Source organism: Myotis nattereri (genome assembly GCF_964212035.1).
Source record: "Myotis nattereri genome assembly, chromosome: 8".
NCBI classification, from domain to species: domain Eukaryota; kingdom Metazoa; phylum Chordata; class Mammalia; order Chiroptera; family Vespertilionidae; genus Myotis; species Myotis nattereri.
Window position 1 is genome coordinate 35199096 of NC_138083.1, and position 13789 is coordinate 35212884.

Sequence of the window (13789 nt, forward strand, 5' to 3'; positions counted from 1 at the left end):
AATGCCCAACCAACTGAGCTCTAGCCAGGGCTCCTAATTCAGTTTTATTCTTGGCTATATCACCAGTGCCTACATCTAGTCATGGAACACAGACAGGACTCAGTAAATATTGGTTAAATCAATGTACAAATATCAATAATACTAGAGGCCCAGTGCACAAAATTCATGCAGGGGAGCGGGGGTTAGGGGGGCGGGTCCCTCAGCCCTGCCTGTGCCCTCGGGGGATGTCCAACTACTGATTTTCAGGAGGCAACAGGTAAGGCGCTCGCTGACCAGCCCCGCCCCCCGCCCCCCCCATCACTGCCGCTGGTTGCCTCCTTCTCAGGGGGCAGTGCGCATCACAGGAATCTGTTGTCTGCCAGTCGTTCAGCCGTTTGGTTGATTTGCATATTAGGGTTTTATTATATAGGATGATATTGTGCAATCATTATAAAGAATGAAACAGAGCCCTAACTGGTTAGCCCTAATATGCAAATCGACCAAACGGCTGACTGAAGGGTCCCAGGTTCAATTCTGGTCAAGGGCACATGCCCAGGTTTCGGGCTCAATCCCCAGTAGAAGGCAGGCAAGCGGCAGCCGATCAATGATTCTCTCTCATCACTGATGTTCCCATCTCTCTCTCCCTCTCCCTTCCTCTCTGAAATCAATAAAAACATATCTGAAAAAATACAAGTACGAAACACTGAAATTCTAGTTTCCTAGAACTTCTTAAAAACAAACAAAAAAAGAACGAAACAGAGTTACATGTACTGAGTTGGAAATATGTCCTCAACTTGTTAAATGATAAAAACAAATGTGGAAATTTTCTGGAAGAATGCGAAAATATCAACTGCAGTTATCTCTATGAAAAGACAATTGCATTACACTCATTCTCCTGGGTTTTTAATAGGCATATATTACTTTCTATATTTTTTTGAAAATCTACTTTTTAAAATGTATGTATAGCCCTAGCTGGTTTCGCTCAGTGGATAGAATGTCAGCCGGTGGACTGAAGGATCCCGGGTTCGATTCTGGTAAAGGGCACATAGCTCGGTTGTGGTCTCGATCCCAGGCCCTGGTCAGGTGAGCACGAGAGGCAACCAACCCATGTGTCTCTCTCACATTGATGTTTCCCTCTCTCTCTGTCTCTCCCCCTCCTTTCCACTCTAAAAATCAATGGGAAAATATCCTCAAGTGAGGATTAACAAAAAAAACCCAAAAAACAAAAATATATAACACCACATTCAAAATAATCTAAGCCAGGATTTGGGGATGAGACCCTCATCAACCCTTCCAGAAGCAAGGCGTTCTAGGATATTAAAATGAAGTACTTATTGAGCGCCTACTATATACCAAACACCAACCTTAACTCTCACAAACACATCTTCATCTAATCGCACCATTTCAAGAAATGGATCTATGTCCTTACTTAACAGTTGAATAAATTGAACAAGCTGAGTCTCTCGGGGGTTAATGACTTGCAGTGCTGTGTCAATATCTAAGAACACGGGTTCTGACATCTGACCGATCGGAGCTCAGATTCTGTCTCTGCTACTGTGTGACCTTGGGCAAGTAGCTTCCCTTCTCTGAGCTTCATTGTTCTCACCTGCACAGTGGAATAAACAATGTACCTACTTCACAGAGACAACATATGGAAGACACTTAGCACAGTGTCTGGCACACCATAGGTCAGTGGTTCTCAACCTTCCTCATGCCACGACCCTTTAATACAGTCCCTCATGTTGTGGTGAACCCCCAGCCATAAAATTATTTTCGTTGCTACTTCATAACGGTAACGTTGCTACTGTGATGAATCGTCATGTAAATATCTGATAGGCAGGATGTATTTAGGCGACCCCTGTGAAAGGGTCGTTCGACCCCCAAAGGGGTCGCGACCCACAGGTTGAGAACCACTGTTGTGGGTATCCCATGAACAGCAGACACTACATCATTATTATTTCCTCTACCACCATCAGCAGCCAGACTCACACAGCTAATCAAAGCCAGAACCCCCCTCCAGAGCCCCACAGGAATTTTAATCAAGATCCAGAGAACAGGCCAGGGCTGCATTAAGCCGAATTTTGTCTGTGGGGAGTCACATGGCCTAAAACTGTGTGGGTGTGGTACGGTTTATGGTGTGTGTGGTGTGTGTGTAGCCCAATAATGTTCCCTTGAAAACAATGATTAGAACAACAAGTCTTTGTGGCCATGGGAGGACTGAATAGGAGCTACATTCTCGACTCTGTTCCCAGGACAAGAGTCCCACAGGCACCTCAGGAGCATGGCATCACTTGGCTAAGCCAACTAGGGTGACCGCAAATCAGCTGCAACCATTAATAACATCCCACTTTTGATGGTGGTGATGCACTGAGCCAAATTCAGTCAGGACACCTGGCGTGTCCATCTCCCAGGGGAGAAGTTGGCAGGGGCCTAGACGTGGAGTTAGAAGAACTCATCACAGAAATTCTCAGTTAACCAGTGTCACCCCAATAAATTCAATGGAAAGGAAAGAAAAGAAATTCTCAGGAGTCAGTCAAGCCCAGCTTGAGTCTTGAGCCTCACCTTAAACATTTAGGAAAGTAAACTGCATTCGACAAGGTTAAAGATAAGGTAGAAAAGGTCAGAGATGTACCTAGTAATCATTCCCTAAACACTCACCAAGATCTAATGTGTGCTGGGCCCAGTGCCAGGCCGGGGGCTCTGAGACAAACTACACATGATTCCTGCCCTCAAAGGCCTCGGAGTTTACTGGAGAAAACAATAATCTGCTGATGCTGATGTGATGATAATAAAGGCTGACTTTTATTGAATGCTTACCATGTGGAAGACATCATGCTATGCACTTCACGCGCATTGTCTCATCCTTATAAACAGCAAATAAAATGAATAAGTATATACTCTGGGCACTGGCCTCAGCATGTTACACACACTTTACATCTATTATTTTTTAATCTTGCAAATAACTATACAGGTAGGTATTATTCAAGACTGAGGCAATGGTGGCCTCTGCAACCAAACTGACCTTGGTTTCAATTCTGAGTCTGCCAATTTACTGGTTGGATGACTTGAAGGAAGTTATTTATTCTCAACAAACTTTGGTGACTTTGCCTGTAACAGGGATGATAGAAATTCCTATTACGGCATGTGCCTTTTATATACATGTTACTCTATTCCTGTGACTTTAATTTGTTTTTAAATGATTCTTTTTTAAAAATATATTTTTATTGATTTCAGAGAGGAAGGGAGAGGGAGAGAAAGATAGAAACATCGCTGATGAGAACAAATCATTGATTGGTTGCCTCCTGCACGCCCCCTACTGGGGATGGAGCCCGCAACCCGGGCATGTGCCCTTGACCAGAATTGAACCCGGGACCCTTCAGTCCACAGGCCAACGCTCTATCCACTGAGCCGAACCGGCTAGGGCTATTCCTGTATCTTTTAAAAGCCTGATCTTTCTGTGGAATGTACTCTCCATTTGTACAAAGTACCAAAATTGACTTCATTAATTTGCACTGTCCTTTAGTATTATATATATATATATATTTTTAAATATATTTCTTTATTGATTTCTGAGAGGAAGGGAGAGGAGAGAGAGATAGAAACATCAATGATGAGAGAGAATCATTGATCGGCTGCCTCCTGCACACCCTCTACTAGGGATCGAGCCTGCAACCCAGGCATGTGCCCTTGGCCGGGATCGAACCTGGGACCCTTCAGTCCCCAGGCTGACGCTCTATCCACTGAGCCAAGCCGGCTAGGGCTAGTATTATATTTTAATGCATCACAGGCTCACTGTTGACTCTGTCTTGCCAGCCACACTGGAGGTGGAGGGAGGGGGGGCATTTGGCTGTTCCCCTTTTCCCACAGGCTTGGTCTCCAAGGGCCCAGGCTGGCCCTGGCTCCAGGTCTGTGCACACAATGGGTCTCTCTAAGTAGCAGGCAAAGGTATGTTGGCTGCCAGCTTGGGCCCAGACTGGTCACAAACACACCCCTGTGACTGAGAGCAGGTTCAAGACATTTGTGTAAACCCCTGACCTCGCAGAGGAAAAGGTACAGAAGGTAGACTAGGGTTGCTATGCTCAGATGAGCCCCTGACTTAGGCCAAAGAAGTAGGGCTCTGGCTGGCACCCAGAGTTTGTCAGTAATGTCTGTCCTTCTAGGACATTCTCAGGAAGCTCTGTACCTACCAAGACCCAGGCCTCAGGAAAGATGCCCAGCCGCCCTGCCAAGTTCTCATCCAAAGGATAGGCCACCTACCCGGCCGGTGTGGCTCAGTGGTTGAGCATCAACCTATGAACCAGAAAGTCAAGGTTCAATTCCTGGTCAGGGCACATGACCAGGTTGCGGGCTTGATCCCCGTTGTGGGCATGTAGGAGGCAGCCGATCAATGATTCTCTCTCATCATTGATGTTTCTATCTCTCTCTCCCTCTCCCTTTCCATGGCCCCTTGGAGATAGCTTATGAGTGAGATAGGGGCAGGGAAATTCTGAACAATGTGACCAGTGACTGGGTTCTAGCAGAGAACCTAGGCCCAGAGAGGCTCTCAAGAGCACTGGCTCCAGACTCAGGCCACTGCCCAGTTCTTACCTTCACACAGACTCCTCCAAATCTCAAGGACCAGCCACAACCCAGCATCTTAGCTCCCTCACCTCCTCCAAGCTTCTCAGATCATCCATGCAACTCAAAGATTCTTGACCCCAGTGCCCACTCCCACTCCTTTACTGCCTTGGTTGAAATGACCTCCTTCTGTAAGTTTGCTGGGCCAGGAAAGCAACTCAAAAGAAACTTCAACTAAGAAAAAGCCGGGGGGAAATTAACAAAGAAGGCCACAACCTCCAAACTCTTCTTACGCAAGCCTGCTTAAATCAAACCACCACCCTCTCCCTCCTGTTCATGGCCCCATCACCTTCTCCCTCCTGTTCATGGCCTCGCCTCCGCGTTGCCATTGAGCATCTATTTGTGCCTCCCTCCTAACCAGAGTGATGCTGCTAAAGCTCAGAGCTGACCATGTGAGCCCTGCCGAACACCTTGTAATGGCTCCTCCTTTCTCTCCAGAGAAAGTCCAGCTCCTTTTGTCTGGCTCTGCAGAATCTGTCAATCCAGTTAGCCTCCTCTTTTTTTTCCACTTCCTTCCTCACACCATAGGCTCAGATAAAGCTGAATTATTAAAGTCAAGTCACTTTACCCCTCTATGGTTTTGCTCACACAGTTCCCCTGCCTGGAATGCCTTCCTCCACCCCGTACTCACCTCTGCTTATTGTTCATAAAGTGGCAGCAACCCCTTCTCCAGGAAGTCTTTCCTGACAACCCAGAGAGAAGAAACCACTTCCTCCTCCAATCCCTGCGCAGACCCTATCTCAGCATGTGTGACATGTTGGTGACCTGGTAGATTTGCTCAGCTCTCTCCCCCATAAGACTGAGAAGTGCCCTCCAAACCACTGAGTAGAGCAGCATAAAGGGAGGGGAGAAAAAGAGAAAGCAAAAGAGGGCTCTCATCTAAAAGGCAGAAATAATAAATGACTTTATGTCGATAACTCTGACACCTTGTATGAAAAGGACAAATTCCTTGAAAGACAAAAACTACCAACGTTCATTCAAGGAAAAAAATAGATCCTCTAACTTACCCTATTAACAACATTAAAATCAGAGTTAAAAACATTTCTATAAAGGTGGCTTCCCTGGAGAATGCTACTAAACATTTAAGGAGGAAATAATATCAATTCTATATAAATGCAGTGAAACAGGAGGGGAGTTACTAACATTAATAAAGTGCCTACTATGTGCCAAATCCTATCTTGGGCAACAGAGAGGCCAAGCTTGCCAGGCCAGTATGGCTTGACCACCAGAGAAGGTGACATTCAAAATGAAAGCTATCGGTTATCTCTGATCTAATCTAACCTTAGCCAATATGGAAACTGAGGCCCAGAGAAGCAAAGGTCTTTCCAAGGCCAGAGATTCGCCACAAAGTAGATAGGAGTTTAGAAACTGATTTTTAAATAGTTTGTGTAGAAGAGACAGTGTTTATGTTTTATCTCTCCTACCAGATGGTGAGCTCCTTCAAGAGAGGCCTGCGTCTAGCTCAGCTTCTAACTCAATGCTCTGCACACCAGGTACACAGTAGGTCTCTGCAAATGTTTCTTGACTTAGTGAGGAAGGAATAAGTTAATGAGTTAGATGGAAGGTTTGGATATTAGCTCCTAAACCAGGAGATGCTTCAACTATCTAACACTCAGAGATGCTACCTTCTCAAAATGATCCACACTCAGAACCCAAATAGAAACATTCTCAACCTAAAGGTGAGGGGCTGAGGGGGACCTCCATGTGGATTAAAAATGTGTCTATAGTAGAAATTTTGCCACCTATAGGCTAGACTTTCAAACAGCAAAAACTAAAAGAGCTTTTCAAGTCAGCCAAAATATGACAATTTGATAAATTTCAACTGTTTCAAATTGCATTAATGGCTGCAAATATCAAAGTAACAAGACATCTGGGAGAAAAAGTATCTTATAGCCATATCATTAATGCAACTTTGCTGTTAAAATATGATTGATGTACTTATGCTTTTAGGGACCAACACTGCAGCGTCAGCTTTTTAAAAATATACACTGTAGGTGCGCTCTCTCCCTCAGGGAGCACTCCCGCGCCTTTCCCTTTCTCCTCTTCTTCCCCCTCCCCCCCCCCCCCCCCCCCCCCCCCCCCCCCGCAGGCATGCATCTCCTAAACCAGCCGTGGGCAAACTACTGGCCGCAGGCTGGATCCGGCCTGTTTGAAATGAATAAAACTAAAAAAAAAAAGACCGTACCCTTTCATGTAATGATGTTTACTTTGAATTTATATTAGTTCACACAAACACTCCATCCATGCTTTTGTTCCGGCCCTCCGGTCCAGTTTAAGAACCCATTGTGGCCCTCGAGTCAAAAAGTTTGCCCACCCCTGTCCTAAACTCTAAGGTCCTCACAGACCTGCAACCAGGGGAGCAATGGGCTGTAACCCCCAGAACTTGTCCCCAAGGCCCCCTTTTCTCTGACTCTCCAGTGAGCTGACAGCAGCCCCGCCTTGGCTCACTTCTTTCCCGTAATGTTTCTAGAGAACCAAAGCAGCCCCACCTGGTCTCTCTCCTGTTGCTTCTTCTATCCTAGGCTCTTCCTTGTTCCACTGCCCCCAGCTTCACTAAACTTACTCTCTAAATAAATAAATAAATAAATAAATACACTGTATATGTTGAAAGTGCACCAAAAAATAAAAACTGCACCAGGAGCATTCAAATAGATACACCTAAAATGTAAAAGTAAAACAAAACTGAGAGCCCTGGCCCATGTGGCTTGGTTGGTTGGCGCATCGTCCAATGCACCAAAAGGTGGCAGGTTCGATTCCGGTAAGGGCACATACCCAGGTTGCAGGTTCAATCCCAGGTCTGGGCGAGGGCAAGAGGCAGCTGATTGATGTTTCTCTCTCACAGCAATGTTTCTATCTCCCTCTCCCTCTTTCTCTTTTCCTCTCTCTCTCTAAAAAAAAAAAATCAATTAAAAAATATTAAAAACAAAAACTGAGAGAGAACAAGAATGCCAAAGATCACCCAGAGACCCAAAGCCTGTTTATTTCTGTGGCCTCTTAGAGACCCATTTGGGGAAACAAAGGCAACCTGTCAGGATCTGGGCCTGGGGCTCAGCTCAGCATGGCATTCTCCATCAGCCACCGCCACCTCCCTGTGCCTGTTCTGGGCCATGAGCCAGACACATTCCTCAGGCCCCCACAACTTCCGGAAATTGCAGGCTGAAGTTGAAGGAAAGGGCTGAGCAAAGCAGAAATCTCTTGAGAGAGACGGCAAAAGGCAGATACGCAACAACCACAGCAAGAGGCCTACAACAACCAATGGGGAAACGGAGGCCTAGAGAAGGCAAAGGTCTGATCCAAGACCACACAGTGAGGGGAGAGTGGAGGGGAACCACCCACAAAACAAACAAAACAAAAAAACGCCTCCTCTCTGATCTTCGTTCATTTGACATTCTGCACATAAAGGCCAAGTCTTCTCCCAAATGAGAATGGGTGTCAGGGTCTTAGGGCCCCTGAGTGCTAGAAGAACTGGAACTTCAGAGCTTTCCTGGCTCCTCAGGGAAGAGTCTTAGCAGTTCCATCTCCAGTCCCTTCTCTCTTCCCCAGAGTCACTCATGGAGTGACAAATCCTGCCTTTTGTTCTGTTCACACAACCCAGCAAGGCAGAAATTACAGACCTGACTTACAGATGAGGAAACTACAGGGCAGGGACTTACCCAAGGCCACAGAGATAGGGAGCGGGGCAGAGGAAATGAAAACCAGGTCTGCCTGGCTCTGCGCCGGCTCTCCCACCATCCCATGCAGTCTCAAGGCAGGTCGCCAGGTTCTGCTTCTGTTTTCAATCCTGCCCACCTCCCAGACCCCACTGCTTGAGGCCTGGAGGAGGTAGGGACGAGCTAAACACCCTGGGTTCCCCAGTGCTTACCCTCCAATACCACTTCCTTGCCTGTCTTCTTCAGAACCTGCACCGCCTCGTCATGAGTGGCAGAGGAAAGGTCTTCCCCATTCACAGACAGGATGGCATCCCCAACAAAGAGGGCCTCTGTCTGGTCAGCTGCCAAGCCTTTGAAGATCTTGGAAATGAGAATAGGCATCTTGTTCTCCCGGCCCCCTGCACAGGCACAGAAAGAGGATGAAATTGAGGCAGACATTCCAACGCTTAGGTGTCACATGGAGGCAAAATTATTTTTGAAGGCCTCCCGCAGTGTCCAGCCCAGTGCTGGGAAAGGGGAGATAGGAGGGTAAAGAGAATTTCAGCAAAGAATCTTAGAAGTTTGGGACATTAATAATACTAATAAGTCAACCAAAGGGCTTGTATGCATGTGTATTAGCATAACCAATGGACACAGACACTGGGGCGGTGGGGACTTGCCCAGGGTGGGAATGGTTGGGTGGGGGTGGGGGGTCAATTGGGGGAAAAGGAGACATATGTAAAACTTAAGATAATAAATAGATAAATAAATAAATAAAATAATAATAATGTCATTTTTGAAGGTTAAAAAACATTTTGTTTATAAAGACTGAAATGATTATATGCAAATTTGAGCAGCTAGATTATACAATAAATTCTTTGAAAATTCCTTTTTTGCTGTCTTCCAAGAGTTGGATTCCATTATACATGCTTTGTTCTTTCTTTAGACCTGGAAAAAATATGCAGTCTTTCAACAAGTGATTTATTCTTTTCTTTTCCATGATTAGAAATCCTATGATCCCTTAGACCAGTGGTTCTCAACCTTCTGGCCTTTTAAATACAGTTCCTCATGTTGTGACCCAACCATAAAATTATTTTCGTTGCTACTTCATAACTGTAATGTTGCTACTGTGATGAATCGTAATGTAAATATCTGATATGCAGGATGGTCTTAGGCGACCCCTGTGAAAGGGTCGTTCGACCGCCAAAGGGGTCGCGACCTACAGGTTGAGAACCGCTGCCTTAGACAGTTCCTTCTGGAACAAACTTTCCTCTTCTCCCCAGCCAGCCGCAGTGGGTTCACCTCGACAGGCTCTGGGACTAGGACAGGAGTTAAGACATGCGAATGTTTCCTCACTGAGACAGTCATTTTCTAAATTCATAATGTTATAGTTTGGTCACTGGATCTTTTGGTCCAATGCTTTGAGTATTCACCAGTGTTTGAGTAATTTACAAGGGGCTTCAGTAATTTTCCCTTAAATACATATTTTGGGTTTTAAGCAATTTTCCCACAGTGAGGGAAACCCATTGATACCCCCTAATCTGGCATTATGATGAGATTAGCTATTGCCATGGCTCCAAATTTTGCAATCCAGTATATAGACCTAGACCTTAAAATCTAGAGATTTCAAAAGCCTAGATAAATAAGTAAATAGCTAACACCTTTTACTGAATTGCTTTGTTGCTAAATTCTTGAATGTCCTTTTAAAATAAAAATAAAAATAGTGATAATAGTTACTGTTAGTTCCAAGTGCCAAAGAGCTAAATGTTGTCAATGGTGTTTCATTGCATCTGCACAACACCCCAATCACACAGACATGTTCAGTTTCCGATGAGGAAAACTGAAGTGTGAAGAGAAGCCCCTTACCCACCGTTGTCCAGTTAGTAAGTGGCAAAGCCAGTATATATTTGAACGTAGGTCTCCTAGCTTCAGAACCAATACTGTTAACTCTATGGCAGACTGCAAGTAGGACCCTCAGGTATCACACCACTGGTCCATCCCTGAAATACTGAAGATGAACTAGTGGCGTAGAGAGGGGTGGTCATTACCCCAAGATCACAAAACAAATGTGTGGCAGCTGTAGAATTGGAAGTCTCTCCTAATTCCCATGTAGACCTAACCGTTTGCTTCTTGTTCTGCACAGAGCTTGAGGCCAAGGAAAGGAAAAGGTTTCTATTTATATCTGCCCTGCTTGGCCTGGAACTGGGAACTTCAGTTCAATGTGGAACTATGATCATTCCTGGCTGCTTGGGCTGGACTGGACCCTAGAGGGCAGGTCATCATGGCAACAGGAGTGCAATCTACATACATGAAGAATTAAATGGAGCTGGCACTTCCCCTGATGCCTCCTAAAAGTACCTTCATTACCACCTGGAAGTATGGCGCTAGGGTGTAACTTTATGTGACCTTGGAAAGTCCCTGCTTCTCTCCTAGTCTGTTTGTCTATCTACAAAGTGTAACTTTATATGAACTCTAAGTTCCTTCCTGCTTTGACACATTAAGTGTACAATTTCTGGATTGATCTGTTTTTACCCCACGCTAGAGTTTGGGGCTAAGATGGGTGCTCACTCCCTGGATTCTCATTTTCCTCTTTTAGACCCTTTTGGTTCACTACATGGGGATTTGCCCTTCCATGGGAAAGAACCAGCTCCCCTGGCACTATCTAGTGGCCTGATAATTAAAGTTCAAATCCCAGCTCTGCCACTCATTGACTGTGGAATCCTGGGGAAATTGTTTCTTTTCTGAATCTCAGTTCCTTATCTGCAAAATATTGATTTATGCTCCCTACCTTTTACCACTTATTGCCAGGATGAAGTGGACATGAGCCTAGAGTACTGTAGCACTTAGCACCACCATCCCCACCCTCTCACCCAGGCCAAAGGGTCTGGAAGCACAGGAACAAAGCATATCCAGAATGATAGCAAGGTTGGCCTGAGACCCTGAAAAGTAATTGTGGTAGGAACTGTGAACCCAGCACCTGGGGGTGTGCAGGGATTTTAAGCACTACTTTTCGTTGATTTGGGAATCTCTCCTGGCCTCCATTTTCCCTCTCATCTAACAGCCATAATTAACCTGGCACCTACTGTGTGCTGTCAGGGTGAATGCTTTAGATTCCTGTGCTCATAGAAAATCACAACTATATTATTAGCCTCACTATATAGTTGAGGAAACCGGGGTTCAAAGATGGGAAGTGATATGAGTTCACACAGTTGATCCTGGACTCAAAAACAGTCTGCTTGCACCTTAAAAAAAGCTGTCAGGCACAGCCGGTGTGGCTAAGTGGTTGAGCGTCCACCTATGAATCAGTTCAAGGTTCGATTCCCAGTCAGGGCACATGCCCGGGTTGTGGGTCATTCCCCAGTGTGGGGCATGCAGGAGGCAGCTGATCAATGATTCTCTCTCATCATTGATGTTTCTCTCTCTCTCTCTCTTCTCTCTCTCTCTCCCTTCCTTCCTCTATGAAATCAATAAAAATATTTTTTTACAAAAACTTATAAATATTGGGATCTGAGAGCTCCCAGAGAGGAGTAACAACTCTATGTCCACCCCTCTCAGTCCTGTGCAAGGAGACAGTAAGATCAGGAAACTCAAACCCACCTCTTTGCCTAGGTTCACAGCCTTACTAGGTTCTCATATTTCTGTGTCTTTTCCTGCCCCCGGTCTGTGAGCCCAGCAGGTGTGTCCAACTGACCCCTATACTTTGAACTCCAGGTCTTACCCACAGCTCCCACCTTGTTGGTGTCTCAGGGACTTCCCCCTCCCGGCCCTAGTAACCTCCCAGTCCCAGGCCCCAATCCCTTTTCTCCATCCTCTGCTTTCCTCGGGCCCATCTTGTCCTTGATGTCCAAGCAACCCCTGAATGGTAACTGCTCTCAGATCTCTATGCCTCCACACACAACTCCCCACCCACGTGTCCTTGGTACGTCCCCAACCCCCTCCACACCTGTGCCTTTCGACTGAGACACCGGACTCTTGAAACCCTCTCCGACGACCTTGGTGCTCCGGTTCCCTCTGTCCTCTCGAACCCTCTTACCCCCAGACAGGAGCCCTCCAACTCCATGTCCTCGGTGCGCTGCCAGCCCCCAAGACCCCTACGCCCTCGGTGCCTCCTCGCCCACCTTTGATGCTGATGCCCAGCCCGCCGGCATCGGCCTTGCGCACAGTCACACGGCGCCGCTGGAGCAGCAGCGCCTCGGGAAGCTGCGGGGGCGCCGCGCCCGGCTCCGCTGCGCCGTTGAGCTGCGCGGGCTCCGGCTCCCGCGGGGCGCCGGGCTCCGTGCCGGGCTCGCCGTCGGCGGGGCTCACGGTCAGCGCGTCCTCCGCCAGACTAAGCAGCACCCTCTGCCACCGCTCGCCGCCTGCCCCCGAGCCCGCCCCGGTGCGCAGGTCCAGCAGCCCGGTGCGCGGGGCGCGCCTGCCAGACGCCATCTTCGAGCCCCCGGGCCGCCGCGTTCGCCCTGCCCCGCAGTCCCCTGCCCGCTCCAGCCAAGCGCCCAGGGCAGAGGGCAGCGGGGGCCCGGCTGGGCCAGCCGCCACCCAGCCCAGGACCGCTGGGGGTGGAGCCTCTGGGGGCGGGGCTATCTGGGTGTGGCTAGCGGTGGGGCGGGGCGGGGGCGGGGCCCAGGATCCGAAGATTGTAAAGTGTGGGACCACTTGGAGAGTGGGATTAAAAGGGCATCGGGGCGTGGAGCCGGTGAGGTGTGAGAGCTTGGCGGGGACTCACGGGGGTGGGCCTTATGTTGGGAGCGGAGCCCTAGGATCCTGTGGGGCAGACACTGTGCTGGGCACGGTCATCGGGGTCCGGGGCCATGGCTCACGCACGTAGAAACAAGAAAAAGACCCAGGAACCCCGGTGCAAGGCTTTGGAATCCTGTAGCAGGGCTACGTTTGTAGAGCACTGGACTCCAGGGTCAGGGCTTGAGTTTACCAGCTAGGAATTGAGCCGCGAGCTTGGTTGCTAGGGGAGATTTGGAAGGAACGGGTTTCCCACGCCGGGTCTGGAGCTTTTGTCTGTGGGCGTGTCTTGGTGTGGGCGTGGCTTATGGCGGCCACGCCTGCTGGGATGAGAGCACGGCTGGTTCCGTTTAAGGTTCAGGGAGGATACAGTCCCCCACTTCCACGGGAGTTCAGAAGATTAATTCCCTGTTCTGTTCACAGTCGAATACAGAAAAGCCTGAAGTCCCACACTGAGAGACCTGTCTGGATAAGAATCCAAAACCACTCCCGGTGTGAGGGAAGAGGACTGGGAGGTGGGGCTCTGAGTCTGGACGTCTAGAGACCTGGTTTAGGATCCCTGCTCAGACATTGTTAGTTCCATGTCAACCTTGGTCTCATCACTTCAATTCTCTAAGCCTCAATTTCCTCATCTGTGAAATGGGAGTCATAATAATGTCTATTTCACAGGGATGTGTCAGGATTAAATCTATGTGAAGACGTGTTGAAAACTGTAAATTCCAGACTGAGGGAAGGCAGGGGTGTGGGTGGGTGGGTGTGGAGAGATTAACCAGGGAACATATTTGCATATATGCATAGTCCATGGGCACAGACAGTAGGGTGGTGAAGGC

General features: G+C 47.7%; 1 protein-coding gene across 1 annotated transcript in view; it reads right to left on the bottom strand.

Annotated features, from left to right (window-relative positions):
• SNTA1 (syntrophin alpha 1) overlaps positions 1-12777 on the bottom strand; it is a 28807-nt gene extending 16030 nt beyond the window's left edge. Inside the window, exons 1-2 of the mRNA XM_081097001.1 lie at positions 12344-12777; positions 8459-8644 (exon numbers count right to left, since the gene is read on the bottom strand). Of these exons, the coding sequence (XP_080953127.1) occupies positions 8459-8644; positions 12344-12653 (496 nt within the window). The 5' untranslated portion in view covers positions 12654-12777. The remainder of the gene's footprint in view (positions 1-8458; positions 8645-12343) is intronic.
• Between the last annotated feature and the right edge of the window lie 1012 nt (positions 12778-13789).